At 39.5% G+C, this 20830-nt stretch overlaps 1 protein-coding gene across 1 annotated transcript in view; it reads left to right on the top strand.

The window, feature by feature from the left end:
* Nucleotides 1–15554, top strand: part of UBL3 (ubiquitin like 3) — a 56912-nt gene extending 41358 nt beyond the window's left edge. Inside the window, exons 2-5 of the mRNA XM_042867882.1 lie at nucleotides 3989–4097; nucleotides 7894–7980; nucleotides 13325–13402; nucleotides 13789–15554. Of these exons, the coding sequence (XP_042723816.1) occupies nucleotides 3989–4097; nucleotides 7894–7980; nucleotides 13325–13402; nucleotides 13789–13841 (327 nt within the window). The 3' untranslated portion in view covers nucleotides 13842–15554. The remainder of the gene's footprint in view (nucleotides 1–3988; nucleotides 4098–7893; nucleotides 7981–13324; nucleotides 13403–13788) is intronic.
* The last annotated feature ends 5276 nt before the right edge of the window (nucleotides 15555–20830 follow it).

Below are 20830 nucleotides of genomic sequence, written 5' to 3'. Positions count from 1 at the left end.
TTCTGTGCTTCGAACTCTTGGAGGTAACGTGATGTGCAACTGAGGATTAAGATTCCTTCAAGCCAAGATTAAGAAATAGAAATACAAAGGTATATTTATCTTCTATGCGTGTATATGTGTATATATAGACAAACATGCAAACTCCATGTCAGTGGCATGCTGTACTATAAATAAGAAAATACTTTAAGCTTTTATTAGAGCAGCTGTTTCCCTGCATTTCATGCACATTTGTTTTACTGATTTAAAGATTTATTTTGGGCTTTTGCTAATATTTGATGGTAATTTTTTTAAAAATTAAAATATTCCTCTCCTGGCTTACTCATTTTATAGTATATCCTGTAGAATTATTAGTTTATCTTGATGTGCCTTTTGTATTTGATAGGCTATAAGAAATATTCTGCAGCACTGTTAGAAAATCTATCTTGGGATGGGAAAGGAGCTGCTAATATTTATTGTTGTTTTTTTTTTTTCTTCTGGTGCTTGTGTTGAGCTTATTGATTTTTTTATTTTTTTATTTTTTTTGCATTGTATATTAACTGCAGAAGTAAGATTTAATCAAACTTTATAGGAAGCAACATCAATTTTAGTTATTTCTCTACGATGTTCTTCTCCTTTCTGCATTCACTTCAGTGTGCTTGGCAATTTCAAAACTCAGCAGTGAAAGTAAAAAGAAACAAGTCTCCTTAATGTAATGCTAGCTGAAGAACAGCTTCAGTTCTATATTAATGCTGTATCCTAATAATATTTTTAAGTACTATGACTAATATTCTTTGAATATTGTCGTCTTCAATCATCTCCTTGTAGGATCCAGAGCCCAAACTTCTCAGGAGCTGGTAGTTTGGTGATAGAAATGTTCACTGCCTAGGAAGGTGTTCTCATTTTCAGAACATATAAACCCCACCACAGATAAACTACATACTGATAAATGAATATAAATCCTTTATAATATGCATAAACTCGGAGTTGGGCGACTGCTTGGTTAGAGGGAACAAGATGGTCAAGAGTAAGGGACATAGATGTTGTGGGGAGGTGAAGATGGAGGAAAGCTGCTAGGGAAGAAAGCTTCTCATTTTATCTACGAGTGTGCACAGCAGACACCACTGCTGAATATTTGGGGTTGGTTGGTTTGTTTGTTTGTTAAACAGGCAGCCCATTCCCTAGTACAATAACAGCTTGTGACGCAGTCTAAACCTCCTAAATTTTTGGCAGTCTGTTGGGGTTGTAATGAGATGCGTTAACGCTTAAAGGATAATTAAAGATAATGAGGTATAGAGAAAGTGGAGTGGAAGGCAGCATGCTGCACTTCTGAAAGCCAGATGATGGCAATCTGACTTTTGTTGAAAAGAGCTGATTTTCTAAATAGAAATTTTTATAGTTTGATCTGAATACGTACATAGCAACTGATGTGATGCCAGATTGCAAACTGTTGGTTAAATGGGAGAAACTAGGATTTAAGAGAGAAAATGTGAATGCATAAGGGCCTAACATAAAGGAGCTGAGAGCAGGGGGGAAGCTGGGTCAAGAGAGCTCATTACAGGAATTTCTGTGGATTAATGTTTAGACCAGTCTTACTTCATGTTACTCCTTTAATGACAAGGGTACACATAGAGGATGTTGCTGCTAAAATTGTGGATGACTCAAAGTTCAAAAAATCTTCTCTCCATAGAAAGAATGGTTGCATGGAAATGTGTGGGTGATTTCATAGGACTCGGGCCCAGAAACTGGGGAGATCTCAAATATTTTTGTGGCGCAAAATAAGGTTTTGCCAACACCAGGCTCCTTCCTCCTTTCCCTGGGAGCAATAAGAGTGGGATGAAATTTGGAGCTCTAGGGCATTACAGTTCAAATGTCAATTATAAGATCTGAGGCTAAATAATGGAAAGGATGAAGGTGGATTGGACTACATAGGGATTGAACTAACGGCGTGGAGCGGTTATGAAGGAGGTCTATGTATTCTTGGGAGGCAGTCACAGAGGATGTTTCCAGTAGATGGAGGAAATTACAGGTGGTGTTACAAGCAGCAGCTGGTGAGACGTTATTTGGTACACTTCTGAAATAGTCGTCTGGTTTGTGGAGAGGAAGAAAAACTGAAGCGTGTGGAGAGACAGGCAGCTAAGGTGAATGGGGGAAATGGTGTCTCATCAGAGTAAGCTTGGAGAGCGTGTCTTGTGCAGTCCAACTAAAGAAATCGTCTGCGTGTTGCCTATAAATACACAGGTGGAGACTGCTGAGGGGCTGGGAGGAACTATTTCAACTGAAAGACGATATAAGCAAAAATACAAGTGGGCATAGCCTGACCATTGCTAAATGCAGTCATAGAACTTGAAGTTGGAATTCTTTGGAGTCAACGGGAATAGTGAGTCTTGGTCTACTTTTGCTACTAAATCTTGGTGCAATTTGGAAATAATTCCTTGATCACTCAATGTGTGATAATTCCTTAATCACCCCCAGCCGCCCTCCCCTGACGCAGCTCCATGCCGTTCCCTGTCGCTGTCACACAGAGCAGAGCTCAGCGCTGCCCTCTGCTCCCTGTGAGGAGCTGCAGCCGCCATCAGGCCTCCCCTCAGCCTGCCCTGCTCTGGGCTGAGCACAACAGGGCTTCAGCTGCTTCTCACACTCCTTGCCCTCCAGAGCCTTCTCCATCTTAGTAGCCCTCCTTTGGACACTCTCTAATAGTTTGATGTCCTTCTTAAGTTGTAGTGCCCGTAGTAGTGTAGTGCACACAGTGCTTGGTGAGATAGCCTTGATGAAGTGTGTATTGTGATGGAAACCATAACTTGGCTACTTCTACTGGATTCTCTAAGGTAGGTGAAATGAATCCAAGCCAAAGCATTTAAGATAGATTAGACTTTGGAAATAACCAGAAAAATGGACAGATGAGGCAGGGTTGTCAGTGAGATATTCGACCCTGCAGAAGTCTTGAGAGTTTGGTCTTCACTATAAATTATTCCTTTTGTGTTTGAACTAGAAGAAGAATTTCCCGATTTCCAACAAAAAATAATTCCAAGAAGTATAGTTTTTGTGAACGTGGGATGCAACATGAGAGTTTGATCTGAGAAGGTGTCTGAGCAGTTTGGTTGCTGAGGCCTTCCTAAAAGTTGATTGAATTCAGGCTTGTAGGCCAAAACTTGACGTGATTCGATTCCTACTTGTCCTAGACATTGCATGTGCTGCTTACGGAGATACTTTTGGTGATCCTTGCTAGTAGTTGCTTGTGGAACGCAAGTCTAATTTTTTTTTGCAATGCAAATAGTGTCGTAACAGGCTCTTTATATGAGTTATCTTAATGCCATATGGAAAAAAAAAGTATTCCATATGCATATGTATTCCATATGCATAGAAGAGAAAGAAATGATACCTGAAGGAAACCCGATTTTAAGAATCTGAAACAACTCTGATATGTTGTATTGCTGTATTGCATGTGGATCTCAACAATTTTGCTTGTAGCAATGTGGCAGTGGAAGAAAAAAGCTTTGCTTTTGGAAGACAGAGTTCCATGGCAGCTGTGACCAAGAAAGAATGCTGTTTGATTCCACAGTGTTTTGTAGGAGATGCAGTGGGTGAAATATCTGGGCTAATAAATATTGTACTGGAGGTCTTTTACTTAAGTGCACAGACTATTCAAATGCAAGTTTTGCAGTGCTATGTCTACAGGTTAATTTTCCAAGTTTATATTTTTATTCAAGGTGATGTGTTGCTAGTGGTTCTTGGCAGACTTCTTTCGTACTCTGCTGAAACGGTTTTCCAGTGTTGCCCTCAATTTGGTCATTACCTATCACGATCTTCTGGTGTTCAACATCAGAAATGTCAGCTGTTCAAATTTTATCTTCCTAGTTTGTCCCAGTTTTTAACACCATCTGAGCATATTGTCAGATCACTTTGGGATTTTTTTTTTCCAAAACCAATGGCAAATTTTAGTAATTTGTTTAAAAATATATATGATTAAGCTTTCTCCAGTTCTTTTCCTAATAGTGCATTTTATTTACAGATAAATTTGCGCCTCATCTTGGTAAGCGGAAAAACGAAAGAGTTCTTGTTCTCACCAAATGACTCTGCTGCAGATATTGCAAAACATGTGTATGACAACTGGCCGATGGGTAAGTAGCTGTGTGCCTCTGGCATTTTAATGGCAAGTTTGAAGTTTCCCTCTGTTTCCAGACTGAAGTGCTAATAAATGTGTTCTCAGCATTCAGATTTATGTAAAGAAAAATTGTCATCTTGCCTTTGTTTGTTTCTTAGATTTAGATGTCTTGACTGTTTTCTTCTTTGTTTCTAAAACTCACTTTCCCAGACTGAAGTTACTTCTTTATCTTTAGATACTTTTCTTGGTTGATTTTGGTAGAGGATATGATAAGTGGAAGACCTCAAAATGCTGGGGATACAAAGCTACTTACGTGAGGAGAGCTAGTGGAAAACATGATGTGTCACAGAAACACATTTGTGGTATTGAGTCTCAAGTTTTTCTCACTTACTGCCTTATCGTGGGAAGATCTGTATTAATATTTTCCAGGGGAAAAACAAAGTATAAAAGAACATGTTAAGAGGAATTAATAGACAGAGAGGGAACTAAGAGTGTTTATATGAATATATTTGGTGCTGTGCAGGAATTGAAGACTAAGGTGTATTATTCACATATGTGAACAGTTCCATAAAGACAAAGTGCTGCTGTTTTCCCTGAGCGGGATTTCATGGGAAAATAGCCAAAGCACAGACATAGCATTACATATGATGAAAGAAAATGCTTCCTTTGGTACAGCATTTCGTCTGGGTTACTATTTTGATGATGAAAAAGGCTATTATATGCACAAGAGTACAACACTGCGATATCTGTTTCTGTTGTGTCTTTGTCACAGAATTGGGATAATAAACTGTGCCAAAAAGTTAATGTTGATAATCTGTATTTTAGACTTCAAGCTTGCCATCTTTGAGGTCAGTAAGAACAGGAGTTTTTATAGTTGCTCATTTTGCTGGGATGTAGCATTATTGTAGCACAATATATTTAGTAAAATAAATAATGAAGGAAGAGGCTTATTGTCTTCTGAAATATTAGGTACACAACACTTCTACGCTAAGAAGTCTGGTTGATGTCACGTATTTGTAGCTGCTGTACATATTTTAATGTGAGTCTATAAAGTTTATTTCTGAACATGGGATCTTGCAGTCTAAAGCCTGTATGATGCCTTTTTAGATGCATGGCAAAATGTTGCAGTGTTCAGAAGCGAAGGGTTACTTTTTGCTTTCATCTTGTGTTGGTTAGGAGGTCTTTGTCAAACATTACTTTAGGCATGTGAAGTAATATATGAACTAATACTGAATAACAAGGGAAGTCATAATAATTGAAGTGATTTTATGCCACTACAGCAAAACAAGTATGTTGAGTAGTTGTAGCATTGAGTGATATGGGTTTGCTTCAGCTCTCCTTTACATCAGTGAATGTTTAAAGCCAGTAAAGGCACTGGTTTTGGTAGCCATAATGTAAGTTAACAGAACAGCATCAAAGGTGCAATTATTGGCATATATTTGAAATATTGACATACATTTGAAAGTTAGATAGTATTTTGTTATTCAGATACGTTTCTAATATGATCTGCTCTTACTGCCACGTGAAGAGCTGGAAAGTTGCAGACTCGGTTTATATTTGAGAAGAAACTCAGCCTTTAAAATCTCATCTTGAAGCAAATGAAAAACAGAACTGGGCATGGGAAGCATCAGTTCGATTACCTGGTATCCCTCGGGAGCACTCTGAATCTTCTTCATGAATATTTAATTGCCTGCACGAAGAAGGATAGCAGCAATTTAAAAGACTGAGGAAAAAACGACTTGGGGAAAGTGTATAGGTTTTCATATACATTATTAGCCTATCAGCTTTTTTTGAGTGAGAGCACTCCTCTGTGCCATAGGACTGAGAAACCCGAACGAGGACAAAAGTGTGTTTGAAATGGAGAGGATATGAAATCACTGTTTTTACTGTCGTTGTGACTTGTCATGATCTTGTGGGGAGGGAAAAAACCAACCATGAAGTATCTTTAGTCACATGCTAGCGAACTTAAGCCAAGCTTCTCTTCCTCCTTTGGTAATGCAATTGTTGATTAAGGATTTCCTGGCTCATAGTGGAGAATGCTAAGTTAATATCCATGTATACAATATAGGTAGGTTTCCTGTTTCCTTGCATCCCTTTTCTTCTAAATAACTTTAAAAGATGTTTTGTTCAGGAATTATCTGTTAAGTTTTAATAAGAAGAAATTTTTTAAAAAGTCACAGGTAAATATTTTTTCCTTGGTTCACTTAGTCATCATTGGAATTTGAAAATTGAAATAGTGTCAGAAATGTTTCAGATTGCAAGCCAAGAAGCAAGAATTAGAAAGATGGGTAAATTGGCAGGTTAACAATGAGAAAATACCTCTGCCAAAATACAGTCTGTTGTCTTCTGGATGCTGTTCTGTATCGCTATGGTACTGTAAATTGGCTGATCTTTGCAGCCAGAGTCTCTGTGCAGTTCAGATGCTATAGAGTAAATATGATTATGTAAACCTGGTACCTTCCAAAAAGCAGTTTCTCCTGGCAGTGTGATAATTCCAATCCTTAGTTTACCCCCTCTCCCAGCGCAGCAGAAATGGCACGTGCTTTCGTTGCCAGACAGTTGAGTCAGATGAGTGGCAGTATTTGAAATGGCTCTGGTTGCCAAGTTTCATCGAAGCTCGTAGCCCAGGCCTGCACCCGGTGACCCTACAGCTGCTGCCCTGCCTACCCACCCGGCCACCCTCATGCTCCCACCGGCTGCCCACTGCTTTCCCCCTTTCCCTTTTCAGTCCTCCTTTTGTGGTGCCTTGCCGCTGTTTGTGTGCTAATTGTATGTTCCCAGTTAACAGGTTGGCCTCTGTCTTCGGTCACCATCCCCTGCTGAATATTCATTCTGGTATACAAACACTACAAAAGCTGCAAAAGAGCACATTTGTGAGCAGCTGTTAGCAGATATCTGGTCAGCTGAGAGACAGAAGAGGCTGCTCCCAAAGAGCCCATTTAAATGCAACATTTAAAGGTTTTTATATTTATTCCAAAAGCAAAGTGCAGATGTATTTGTTCATATTTTTACAGGGAACAGTGAAAGAGTAGGAAATGATCATCTCAGCTTATAAATGATTTATTACGGCCTAGGAGTTATGGGAAATGCATTATAGGAAAACGTATGCTTGTTTTTCCCGAATTGCTATTTGCTCCATAAAAACATCCCCAGATTGTTCTTGGAGACGTTCCTTAAAACATACCAGTAAATGTCTCCTCTGTGAGAGCCCTGTGTTCGGCCTCCCGCAGTGACTGTTTGGGCTGTTCAGTTCCCTGCCGCCTCTGGACATGGAACTGGCTCAAGCTGGTCGGCATGGAGCGCCGCTGAGCAGCCCACAGTCTGCTCAGTTCTGTGATCTGGGAGCCCTGTTTCAAATGGCCGGTCACATGCAGTGCTGGATGCAGCTCCTTCTCAGTGCTGGAGAAAGGCTCCAGTTAGACAGCAAAGCGGGGGGGATGAGCGTGGCCTGAGAACCCCCTGAGATGTGCAAGGAGGAGAGAGGCAGTTTTGGCAGAATTAAGCATCAATGTAAACAGGAGTCAGCTTGCCCTTGAAGTATGTTGTTCAGGACTTGCATATATGCATCTTAACTGTCTCATGCGGTCGGTGAGATAAGTTAATACTACTTACACTTGCAGGCATGCAATTAAATGTTTCAGTGCCTAGCGTCAAGTAAGTTTAAGAATGCATTTCAGTTGAATTGTCTATCTTCAGTCTGTGCTCTCTGCAGTGCTTCATGCAGGAGAGTCCTGTACCTGGTTTTCTTTCAGAAGGTGGGAGAAATAACGAGGTGTTACTGCAACATAACTGAAAATTCTCTTACTTTTCAGATTGGGAAGAGGAACAAGTCAGCAGTCCAAATATCTTGCGGCTTATTTATCAAGGGAGGTTTCTTCATGGCAATGTGACACTAGGAGGTATGAAAGTAATTTCCATTATCCATGCTACAGCAAGGCAAAGAGCGTTTTTATTATTACTATTTTTTTTTCCAGTGCAGTAAATACTACTTTCCTGTTCGTGATCACGGTATGATTTACTTTATACTATTTCTCTTCGGCATGGAATGCCATGTTGTATCTTATCTTGTGTTTTTCTGTTCTGTTATGACTAGTTGTTACAGTTTGGGATGTACCAACTGGTCAGTTTAGACTCCTGCAGAAATAAATGGTAATGCTGCTTTTATTTTTTGCCTTGCCAAATGGAATATTTTTTCCATTTTTCTTACCCTGATTTGAGGGCAAGCTACTACATAAACACTTCAGTGTTTTAAAATATTGGATAAAGATTATGATAAGTGAGTAAACAGTGCTTTAAATCTTAGTGCGATGAAGACAGACACCCTATGAATGAGAATGAGGGGCAGCATTCTTGCTGTCCAGCGCTCTCCCAGGGATACAATTGCATGGTTAGGTGAAAATAAAAGTAAATGGCTCCACTTCATCTACTCAGAGAATGCAATTCAATTATGCCCCCTTGTGGCAATTTTTTCTGCAATTATGTACTTTTTTAGATGGCTCTCTTGGGTGGAGATGTGGCACGAAGTTGTGACAGAGATCTTTCCCTTTATCTCTGAAAAGTTGGCAGAGTTAATAGCAACTTTTGCAATGAATATATTCTCTTCAAGTCATTTCAAAAATAAGCATTCTTACCTTCTCTGGGTGTTCATGCGTTTGCTTGATTGCTGTACGGAGAAGATAATGTAATACAAAATCACTAATGAAATGTTTCTGAAGTTCCTCTGAACCAGGAAGGAATATTTCTGGACTGCTTGTGATGGTATTTCCATTATGGAGTGATTGGAACGATACTGCCATTGATTCATTGCCTACCATTACTAACATTGGCTGATGATGTACTTTTAGAATAGGTTTGTCCTCATATAAATCAATTTTTAATGCTGCTATATGCACTGGAAAGATCATTGTCAATTAAAGGAAAATCTGAGATTTTTATTCACTCTTTAATTTGTATGTTTAGCTGGTGCCAATGTATGTAGCTAGTAGTGGTTGGAGAAAGGCTGAAAGACAAGTGTTAACTCTTGGATCATGTCTGCAATTACAGACGTGGATCTTGCCTTACATTTTCCAGGGGGTTTTCTTTACCGTTCACCTGTGGGTGTTGTTTTTAACTACTAGTGCTTGTTCTCTTCACTGATATCTGTCTGAACCTGAAGCAGACTTGAGCATTTGTTGAACAAGCTATGCTGAAAAATAATAGCTGTGTGCTGTTGACTTTCACCTTCTCTCAATCCCTGTGTTCTAAATGCTTTGGTTCTGGGCATTTCAGTTCATTGTTAATCACTCCTGCGTTGAGATTGAATCATCATGTTTTTACCCTAAGCACCTGACATACCTGACATGTATGGTAGTGTTTTTCAAAGATCTTTGCTGCTGTCTTGTTTTTAATAAAATAAAATATAAAAAATAATATCTAAAACAGTGGCTTACTGTAGTAGGAATGAATTTATCTGGAGTGAGGTAAACAGCTCAAAGAGCAACAACAATTGCTGTAGCAGCCTGAAAAGGCTGTTATTTCATTATTACAGAGTTTCTACTAATAACCTGAAGTGAACTCGTGAATTTTAAAAGTAGGAGGAAAAAAGCTTTCTTGTTAAATACAATATTTAGTTTCTTATGCCACTGTAATACAATTCCATTATGCTTTTCTATCTGCAGCTCTCTGTAACTGCTATAGCACTTAGTGTTTTATTTGCTTTAGGTGATTAGGAAATGTTGACTGGAATTTGAACTTACTGTGTACTGAAGCTTTATCAACTAGTGAAACAAGAGTTTCCAAGGGAACTGTGGTGTGGCTTTTTAAACAGGAGTCCATTTTTATCACATTTAAGATGACATAGTAATGTTCTTGCTGTAGCCTCACTGATGCATAAAAACCGAGACTCCTTTAAATGCAGAATCCTCAAAAAAAAAAAAAACAAAACTGAAAGAAAAGACTCTTCAGAATGGAAAAGTGTTTTTTAAAGGAATCATTTATTTCACCACCTTTTCTGAATGGACTGCCACAAGAAATATGTTCACCTAAATCTTGTGAATAAATGTAACAGCTATGACAACATAATGGATTGCTGATCTGGGTGGTGGGTTGTATGTTGTCGAAATGATTAGTAAAATGATTATCAAATGATTATGGGGGTTGGAGTCAATGATCTCTAGAGGTCCCTCCTACAATTCTGTGATTTTATTAAAAATGCTGTATGCAATATCTGAAAGATAAAACTGGATGAGAAGAGAGGATCTGATTAATGTTTGTATCTAAAGAGAGATGGAAGGCAAATGGATGAGGCCAGGCTCTTCTCAGTGGTGCACAGCCATAGGACAAGGAGCAATGGCTTAAAACTTGAACATAGGAAATTCCATACTAACATGCAGAAGAACTCTTATGGTAAGAGTAACAGAGCACTGGAACAGGCTGCCTGGAGAGGTTGTAGAGTCTTGTTCTGTGGAGGCATTCAAGCCCCAGCTGGATGCCTGTCTGTGTGACCTACAGACCTAAAGCAGGGCACCTGCTTTAGCAGGGGATTGGGCTCGATGTTCTCCAGAGGTCCCCTCCAACCCCTACAGTTCTGTGAAGCAGCCAAGCTTATGGCATTACAAGTGCTAAAAGAAATAGAGAAGTGTCTGTAAAGCTTGTCTTGCCACCCACGGTGCTTCAGATACCCTGTTTCCTGCGTGTGCCAGGAGCGAGGGAATCAGAGAGACAGAGTTGCTTGTTCAGCCTCCAGGAAATTGTATCCTTTACTTACATGTTTAGTCTGCAGTTTGCATTTGAAATAATATATTTGAAATAATTAGGGAGTTAATACGTCAGCGATGGTTCTCTTTGTCTTTGTTAGTGGCTGTAGGCAATATCTTAACAGAAGAGGGACAGTTATCCTGCCCTGTGCTGTACATGTACTAAAGAGAGAGTGAGAAGGGAAATCTGACATTAGAAAATCTGGAATAAAAGCAGAATTACGTATGAGAAAGGAATTAAACAAAGCTTTAGTTTAAGTGAGGCAAAAGAATGAAAGAGCAATGATGATAGCAAAGAAAGGATTACTGGGCTTAGTTTAGGGAGCTTTCTTTCTGTCATGGTGCTCCAAAGCAAACAGTTGGAAATTGTTAATAAGAACTTGTGTGAACTATGCAAACTATTAGCAGAAATAAATTAACAAAAAAATTAGCGTACTTTTTGCTTGATTACTGTAAATAATTAATCTCCATGGCTCACTAATCAAGTCTCCTTGAATGTCTTCATGTTATATAAGATGTCCCTAATGTGATTAATTTGTGAAATCCTGGTCTTTGTTAAGCCCAGGAATTTATGTAAGGAAGAAAATACTTTACATTGAGTTTAGCAGGCTCTTAATGTGCTCTTTGTGGAGTTCTCAGTTGTGTCACAGAGATGAGTGCCCGAAATACTTTATCCTGTCAGACTGCGGGCTGTTAACAGCTTCTAGTTGCAGGCCTCAGGTATACTAACCAACTTTCAGATACCTGTTTTTTTCTAGCGACAGCTATTCCTTCAGCTGCTTTTTATCTCTGTAGCCTCCGAATGTTACATCACTGTCATGATCAGAACTTGATTTCCCTTCACATTCATGGCTAAATCATTTTTATTGCCAATGTCGTATCTACACTTGTATCAAAAGCAAGTAGTGAGCAAATCATGTTTGTTTCTTTTACTACACGGTTCTCTATCTATGCGGTAGTGATTAAAATGAATAAAAGCATTTTGTCTTCAATTATTCCCAGATTCACGAGACATAAATTTATTTACTTAAAATTATTTGATGCACTCTGTGTGAAAACAGAAGTAATAAATTGAACTTCAGAGGAAAAATTCTACTGCAATCAAAATGATTTGCATGTTTAGGGTGAAGCCATTGTTGTTCTTCTATTTGTCACCAGCTTTTCTCCTTCTATACATCAGAAATAAAACCACCTTAAAGAGAGTGCATCTTTGCATTTGCCAGAAAAATAACTAAGAAAGGTGCGTAGGATTAGGAGTGAGGAAACAAAGCTAAAATAATGTAAAAAAATCTTGTAAAAATTCTTTTAAAAGAGAAAAAAGTTGAAGTTCTTAATACTGAACCTGGCAGTGAGAAATTGTTAAATGTAATGAACAGTAGTGGATATTTTGATTTCAAGGGAAATAGAAGCCATGGTAAGTGTTGTAGCGCAGTGATAAATCCCTGATGCAGCACTGCACTGGTATATTTAAATCAGAGTGAGGAAAAAAATGTTTCACCAGCAAGCAGAATGAATTGTGGAACTTGTTAATAAGGCCCACACAGACAGCATTGCGAGGAGTAGCTTATCTGACTTTGTGTTCTAAATATGATGCTTTGCACATGCAGTGACCTCACACTTTAATATTAAGAAGTACGATGCAGACACTTTGCATCTCAGAACTCCACATTATGGATGTAAGTATGTTTTAGAAGAATGAGTTTTGCAGTGGTGGCTGGTATTTTGAAAGTCTCAGAACTAACAGTGTAGTGGCTGAAATAGCCATTTTTCCCATCTTTATGAATGAAGGGCACTTAGTGCCTGAGTCTAAGCCTTCCTCTTTCGCTCAGAAGAGGATGGTTAAATTTCTTTAAAAGAGTTTCAGAGGGCTGGAGCACCTCTCCTATGAGGAGAGGTTGAGGGAACTGGGCTTGTTTAGCGTGGAGAAGACAAGGCTCCAGGGAGACCTCATTGTGGCTCCAATATTTGAAGAGAGTGTATAAACAGGAGAGGGAATGGCTGTTTATGAGGGTGGATAGTGATAGGATAAGGGGGAATGGTTTTAAACTGAGACTGGGGAGGTTTAGGTTAGGTATCAGGAGGAAGTTTTTCACACAGAGGGTGGTGACGCACTGGAACAGGTTGCCCAAGGAGGCTGTGGATGCCCCATCCCTGGAGGCATTCAAGGCCAGGCTGGATGTGGCTCTGGGCAGCCTGGTCTGGTGGTTGGTAACCCTGCACATAGCAGGGAGTTGAAACTAGATGATCTTTGAGGTCCTTTTCAACCCAGGCCATTCTATGATTCTGATGTGACATGATTCTATGATTTCTAAGAACACCGTGGCTTAAGTTGTTATTATTGCGTCCTAAGATGGTAATCTACAAAACTTTTGACAGGAATATGTTTTTATAGTAAGTAGCTCAAAGCTTACATATGAGCTTCTGAACAGATTCAAATCTGGTCAATGTTGGTTTCAGTTGATAAAAAATTACTGTAATGTATTATAAATCTCCCTTTCTCCTTTTGCAGCATTAAAACTTCCTTTTGGCAAAACAACAGTGATGCATTTGGTGGCTAGAGAGACATTGCCAGAACCAAATTCTCAAGGTAAGCTGTACACTAGAAATGTTTCTTATTCAAATATGTGGCAATCGTGTCTCAGGCTTTAATAACTATTTCACAGCAGAGAAGTCTTGTGGACTTGTGAAATAACAGAATATTTTTGTATGTGTTATTTATAGAAGACAAAGAAATTATGCTTTCTGTTTTAGCATTTTTGTAAAACGTGGAGACTTAACCAAACCTTTGAAACATCAGTTTTTGTTGTTAAAAAATACTCCACGTTTGCATGTAGATAATAACAATATGCATTATTTTTAGTACAAAAAAAAGTGGCAAGTATGTTCTTCTCTTAAGCATACTCTGTTCACAAGTAGAACGATCTAATCTTTTTAGAAACAGCTTCTAAGCAAAACTTTCTTCTCGCTCCACAGGTCAAAGGAACCGTGAAAAAACTGGAGAAAGCAATTGCTGTGTAATCCTGTAAACCCTGTTTAGCTTTACCTGCTAAGTGTGATGTAATATAGTCTTTGTCTTTCATGCTGCTGGAATAGAAGAGGCCCTACCTTGCTTCAAACACCTGTAGGAAGAGCCTGTCTGTAAATCCATGGAACTGAAATATTACACGAACACTGTCTCATTAGTCTTTTTTTTTTTTTTAAAGAGAAAGATCTATGAACACTTTCATTGTTTTTTTTTTAATTCCTGCTTTTTGTTTGTTGAATAATCCTACAGTACAACAGTTCTTGAAGGAATTTGATCTCTGGAAAACTTAATGTGTTCTTTTCCATAGCAGGAATCATTTTGCTACCACAAAAAGCTCTATTAACCAGATCTAACTAGTCAAGCTTTCTAGATGCAATTTGCACTAAGTATGGTTGACATATTTCTCATCAACAATCTGTAACAATATTTGAAATACCTAGTAGTAACCTACAATGTATAATGCAACACTGGAAAATAGTATATCTATAATGAAAGTCAATCTCATTTATGGCCAAATCAAGGGAAAAACTTAAGTCAATTCTACCTGAGTCAACCTGAGTGGTGGCCGACCTGGCACAGAATGCTAACTAAACCAACTCTAACTATATATATTTTCACTAAAACAAAAACGAAACGATGTGCCTGTAATTTAAAAGCACTCTGTAGAGGGCTGATGAAACTAATCTTTTTCGTTACTGTGTGCACTCTTTATCTCGTATGTTAGGTGAGTGCTTAATTCAGACAGCACAAACAAGTGCAGAGAGTGCATTTCCTAGCCTTAATATGGGAGGGGTAATTTCCTGTAGTTCATAGGCTTTTATTATTGTGCATAAATGTTAGAAAACATCTACTAATCAGTTTTATGTATTTGAATATTGACAATTGGTGTTTTTCAGTCACTTTCTCATCTGTACCTTAGTGTCCAGTGTCATGCTTACTCATTAGAGACTTCAGAAAGAATTATTAAAGTTTAAAAAGCAAAAAGAAAAACCTCTGCCATAGTACTAGTTTTGTTTCTTTACGTAATCTGCATTTGGTATTAGTGCTTGCAATTGCATTAAAATCAGAAGCTGATTTTTAAAGGCGTACATAATTAAGAGGATGCCATTCTTTTATTTCATATCAATAATTTAAACGTTGATATGCTAAAGAAATTTGCACAGCACTAAAGCATGAGCTAGTTTCATCTAAATCTGTAAAAAAAAAATTTAAAAAATAAAAAATTAAAAAAATAAAAGATTTTATATTTTTTTCACTGGGGAGGAATTCTTCCTGGCTGAAATTACAAATATGTGTAGAATATATTTAATAAAAATCTTATAAAATACTTAACTATAGAAGTTAAATATAGATTGGCGTGTAGTATAATAGAACAGTATTCCATATAAATAGCTTTAGCCTTTAAAGAAAGTCACAGGTTGACATTGTGTTCTGTACTTATGTGTCCTCAACTCTTACAGATGTTCTATATAATCATTTTTTTTTGAATGATTGGCATCATTCAAATGCAATCTGGTTATTTTATCCATTGTTATTGCTTTGATGAAATGCTTTATATGCAGTAGATTTACAAAAATATTGTTCATACTGATCAGAATTAAATTTGTATAGAGCAGAGTTTTAAAACAAATTGTAAATAGCACTAAACATTTTCTTTCTGCAACCTGTACTGATAGACTCCCCTGTAAACTAAATAAAAAAATATTGTAGTGCATTTTGGTGGTGCTTTAAGGGCTGTGATCGGGTCCATGGCTAACTTCAATAGCACTGAATCTGGAAGCTAAATGAGGCATTTGAAGAAAAACGCACGCTGAGAACGGGAAGTGGGATTTTTCTCTCCAGTTTTGTTTTCGCTGGCGGGGTGATCTCAGATTTTTGAGTGCTTCAAACCAATGCTGTGACAGCGCTTCAGCTCCTCGGGGAAGGATGAAGTTGTCGGCACCAAGTAATTAAATGGAAGGTGGGAACATTCCTGTCGTGTGACCACACAGACAAGTTCCTGGGCAGGGCTTAGGTGTGCTCTCACGGTAAGCACGCGGTGACTTGTGCGGCTTCATTTCGTGTACTTTGTGAACAGCAGTAAGTGGCACAGGGTTGGTTTTTTTCCTTGATTGGAGAAGAATACGAACATGGGCAGTTGCAGTTGTGAGTGTACTGTCGTGTCTGGTGTACCTCAGAAGCTTCGTGTGCTCATCCTGTAAGTTCTTTTAGGCTTAATGCAAAGCATGTGCATGCCTTCTTGGTGTTAGCAATTGAGGTGACAGCATCATTCTGTGTTCATTGCCTAGATGAACTTGGGAGGGAATTCCTTTTAATTTAGTGTTGTCACTCAATAGGCAACTATAAAGAAACCAGTTTTGATTTAAAAGTTTGATAAACATCGACTTAAGTATGCCTCTAGTGGCATGTTATCATCTTTATTTATAAGGTAGAACTTCCCTTTTCCAGAATGTTGCCCATCTCTGTATTTTGGGAATTGGTTATGACAACACAAGAAAAAAAAAATGGGCTGAGGCAGAACGTGTTTTATTAGCTAAAGAAGTCTTTAAGATGCATTGATTTTAGAAAATGTTTGAAAGATAAGCATGTTTTCAAAAAGTAGTTAGGTGCTTTAATGCTGTATGAATACATAGAAGTCCAGTAGGTTCTGGTCAAATTATTTGGCAGGCTTGAATAGTGAAGTATGCGGAGTTCCCTTTTGTTGAGACAAATAAAATATATGTGCTTGTCCAAGCAAATCTCTAAATACTGCCTGACATTTAAAATGCGAGCTTGTCAAAATGCAGCTCCTGCAGAAACCAGACAGGACTGTTGCCTTAATTTTCACTCAAGTTCTTAGAGCACAGACCATTCTACAGCGCTTTGTCTGTGGTGACAGACGAATGGAAAACTACAGAGGAGGCTGGTTGAAAGATCTGCGCGTTTTCCTTGGATGCTTTGTCTTGTGGATTTGTCAAAACAAAAGTGGCAGTTCTTAATTCCAGATTGCTCTGCCTTGCTAAAGCTCGTGCATGTGTTTCTCTTTTCTGTTGATTGGAATCAAGAGAGCACTTGCAGACCGTAAAGATTAAGGCTAAATCTTTGCAGGGCCGGGCTGTTGGACAGTGCGCTAATGTATTAGAGCTCTTGACATTTGATTCTCACTGTTGAACAGAAATGATATTCTCCCAGTGGATAAGTTAATAGATGGCATTAAGGATGAGAGGAGAGGATGAATCAGAACCCTTTATATTCTGAAATGTCATGGAGGGATCACATCTGTCTCCCACACCACCACGTGTGCTCTGGGTTGTAAATCAGCATTAGTACACATGAGGAATTATGCCTGATAGTAATGAAAGTACTCTTATAACTTTCACTTTCTTAAATGTTAGTGTGATGTAACTGTTTCTGCAGCCTTAGGGACTTGTTTAGCTGCTGGAAGGAGAAAGCATGGCCACCGGTTGGTTTTTTTGCTTGGTTGGGTTTGGTTGTGCTAGTGGTGGTGCTGCTGTTAACCCAGTGGTGATCTCTGCAGTCTAAATGCACTGCTTTAACACACTGCCTTTACAACAGGAGGTGCAGTGACTGAATTTAGAAGAAAAATATATGGCACACTGAAAAGCCTTTTCTCTTCCTTTGTAGGTAAGAAGAAAGGCAGCTGTTCCTAGGCTGGCTGAGAGTCAGGAAGGAGCTTTTGCTGCTGATCCTTGGGGATGTGAATGCCACGTGCTTTGTGGTTCGGTGTGTGCTCTAATAAGATCCATTTTACAAATCTGTCTTCAAGAAGCCAAGCAGAAGGTGGATACGCTCCTCTCTAAAGTCACTAATATTATACTAATTAAATGGATAAGCTTAAGCAGATTGTAGGTTACACGTCCTATCAGAATTGATGTTTAAGACATTAACAGTTGTGCTATTGAAACTGGTGGAACTTCTGTAATTAAGTTGGAGGAAATATCAAGATCTTTGAAGAGCAAAGAGTAAAGAACTCTTATCTCCTTCTTCTGGGATAGCTATGTTCTAGATACTGAGTCTTGACCATAATTTGTGAGAACCAAGTTTCATTTCGGAGCCCAATAAGAGTCAGGAGACTGGCAATAATACGTGGTTTGTGATAACAGCTGGTTAAAGTCCTCATGTTGTAGTAGCATACTTGCCAGAAACAGCTGCCCTGTGCCATGTGTATGTCCTACAGTGCAGTAACCAATTAGTTTACCAGTTTATTATGCTATACTAAAATCTGGGGGGGAAAAAACAATCAAACTTTATTCTGTTTTATTTTTTTTCCTGTAGTTCTGATTCTCTTTTAGTATTTTTTTTAAATGATAAAGGAATGGGCAGTGAGGTAGGAAATTATGAAGGCTTTTAATATGAAGCTTAAGAGAAATCTGGAAAGTTCAGCTGTATGTTACCAGCTGTGTTAAATGGATCACGGTGAGAAGTCAAGTTCAGTTTTGAATGTAAAGTAAGGCATCGTTAGAGAAAGCCAAGTAACTTGCACAACTGGTAGTTCTGCAGTTATCTGGATCGTTCTGGAACTGAGCTCTGGGCATCATGGCAAATGCTTTGTACTGCACGTTCCATAGGGCTTGGGAAGTGGTAACAAAAATGACCAGGCAACAGAAGTATTGGGGATACTGAAGAGAATGGGAGTTAAGCTGTCTACATTGGTGATGAGCACAGAGGAAACGGATGGAGAGCGTCTGCTTTTGCCTCAGTCTTGTTGGCCCAGTTTATAAATTCCTCTTTAAGGTAGAGGTGACATTCAATTATGACAGGAATATTTTTCTTGAAATCAGTGGAAGTGACTTTCTCCAGAAATAACTTTTGAGCAAAGCTGAGCAGGATTTAAAAATGATGGGTTATTATAAGCATAGTAAGCAATTTCAGAACAGTTACGATCAGTTACGATGATAAACCTTTTTTTCAGCAAGGTATTAATTTTTGTCCTTCAGCCATTATGCTAACTTAAGAGAGAGCTCTTCTCTTAGAGGGGGAAGAACACTTCCAGCACATCCCATCTCCATCGTGTGCAAGCAACAGCATAATAGGAGCCCTAGCCTGTAGCAGGCGGAGGTATCCTATGTCGTGGTAGGAATTTATCTTGACAAACTCGCCTCAGAGTTGAGGTGATGTTGGTGCTTTCTTGGAGCAAATTTGAGGCCATAAGCTACTGTAGTTAAATGGTGGAGAATGTAAAGGCAGTAAGGAGGCAGTTCATGCCTCTTCTGAGACTGCAGAGCAAGATCAAAGCACCCTGCTGTTACCAGTCCAGAGAACTTTGAATTTGTAGGTAGTAAACATTTCGACTATTCTACGAGAAACTACATTGCAATTATTAATTTGTTTGGATAGAGACAGGATGAAACATGGAATCATTTCCTTACATGATGTCTTTCGTTTGTTGATATCTGTTGATATGGACAGTCCGACACAGGGAAGTGTGTACTGGTGTCTTTGTGCTACTGCATGTATTATGCTGGCTAAATGAGGGAGTGACTGGGCTTTAGTTCCTTAATTTCTGCAACTCATGCGTGTTCCTAAGTAAGAATTGCTCATTTCTGATACTGCTGTGGCTGTAGCAGGAAGCAGAGCTGGCAGGGAGCCTGCAGCCCAGCCCCAAGAGGAGCTGGCATCGTGGCTGTGCACCCTGGCATGGGATTAAAGTGTGTAGGTCTCGAGCATGCTAAGATACTGACATGGAAAGCCAGCAGGCATCCAGCAAAGGGAAATCTGCCTTCTCATCCTCTGAGCAGTGACCATCTCTTCTCCATGAAAGTTTTCCAGCTTCCGTCGTTCTGATTTCCTGCTGCCTGGTACTTCAGGATGCAGAGATCACCATGGGACACCTGCTCTGTTCATCCAAATCCACACCAATGGCTGGAAAACATCACTGGTGTGGATGCAGTGGGACTCTGCAACCATCTGCATCTAAGCCCCGGGATTTCCCCAGGGGCTGCTCTGCTGCCAGTGCACTTTCACCCTTGGGAGGATCTTGATGACAAAACCATTCCTTGATTGGCTGCTGGGAGGTGAAGCTGTGCCACTGGGATGCTCTAAGCCAGCCCTGTCCTCAGAGAACTGCTGGAGCAACGCAGGTCACTGCTGCTGTCACCTGTGAGATTTGGGGTCATTTGGGCTTTCCAGGGCTTTACTTAATGGTGAAGAACCTTCTTCACTCTTCCTCCTGGAATGAGTTGGCCAGCAGAAAGCCGCATAGAGCAACCTTGCACCCACCCTAGTGCCATGGGCAGCTGCTGCTGGAAGCCTGTTGTGTTCCTCTGGTGCCAGAACCTGGAGCTACTCCCCTCTCACGGGTAGAAAAATGGAGACAAAAATCATTTTTGTGCTTATGGGTCAGAGAAAACACGAGTCTTGACATCGTAAAGCTCCTGAAAACAGAGCATAATTGGCATCTGATGCACAGTGCACTGTCTCAGCTGCTGAGAGGCATTTAAATGTGAGTGGTTCCATTCCTGTGCATCTGGGACCTCACAGTTGTCACATCTGGGATGTGTGTGAGAGAACAAGATAGGCAATGTGTTTTTTCATATGAAAATTTCAGGGCAAGAGAACTTAGTGTGCCCTTGTATCTTTGGATGCTCCCTGACTTGCCAGACCTGGGGACAGGCAGTGGAGCTGCAGAGGGATGGACTGGGGCTTACTGCCTGCTGAGTGACAGGATGGTGAAATGTGATGGCCCTGGTGTGCCTCTAGCCCTGCGCCAGCCCCAGACATGCTGGAACCAACCAGATGCAGCTGGGACTCAGCAGCTACCTGGTCTGAGACTCTCTGCATATACGTACAACTAAAGGTGTGCTGAATCCCTAATTGTGCTGCTTGGACAAATATCTCAGAAGCGGTTCTAGCAGAAGCTAAGCAGAAGTGGAGCAGTAAAAAGATCATGCACTTTGTTGCCATGAAGCAAAATTGCTGTGGGATCCCTCTTTGCAATGCAGGAAGTAGCACAGTGGGTGCAGGGGAAGGGGAAAGGATGAGAGAGGTGAT

Source organism: Lagopus leucura, unplaced genomic scaffold (assembly GCF_019238085.1).
Source record: "Lagopus leucura isolate 7727_CA_CO unplaced genomic scaffold, USGS_WTPT01 Super-Scaffold_100001, whole genome shotgun sequence".
Lineage (NCBI taxonomy): Eukaryota > Metazoa > Chordata > Aves > Galliformes > Phasianidae > Lagopus > Lagopus leucura.
Note: the sequence above shows the minus strand (reverse complement) of the source record. Positions and strands in the feature narration are given on the sequence as shown.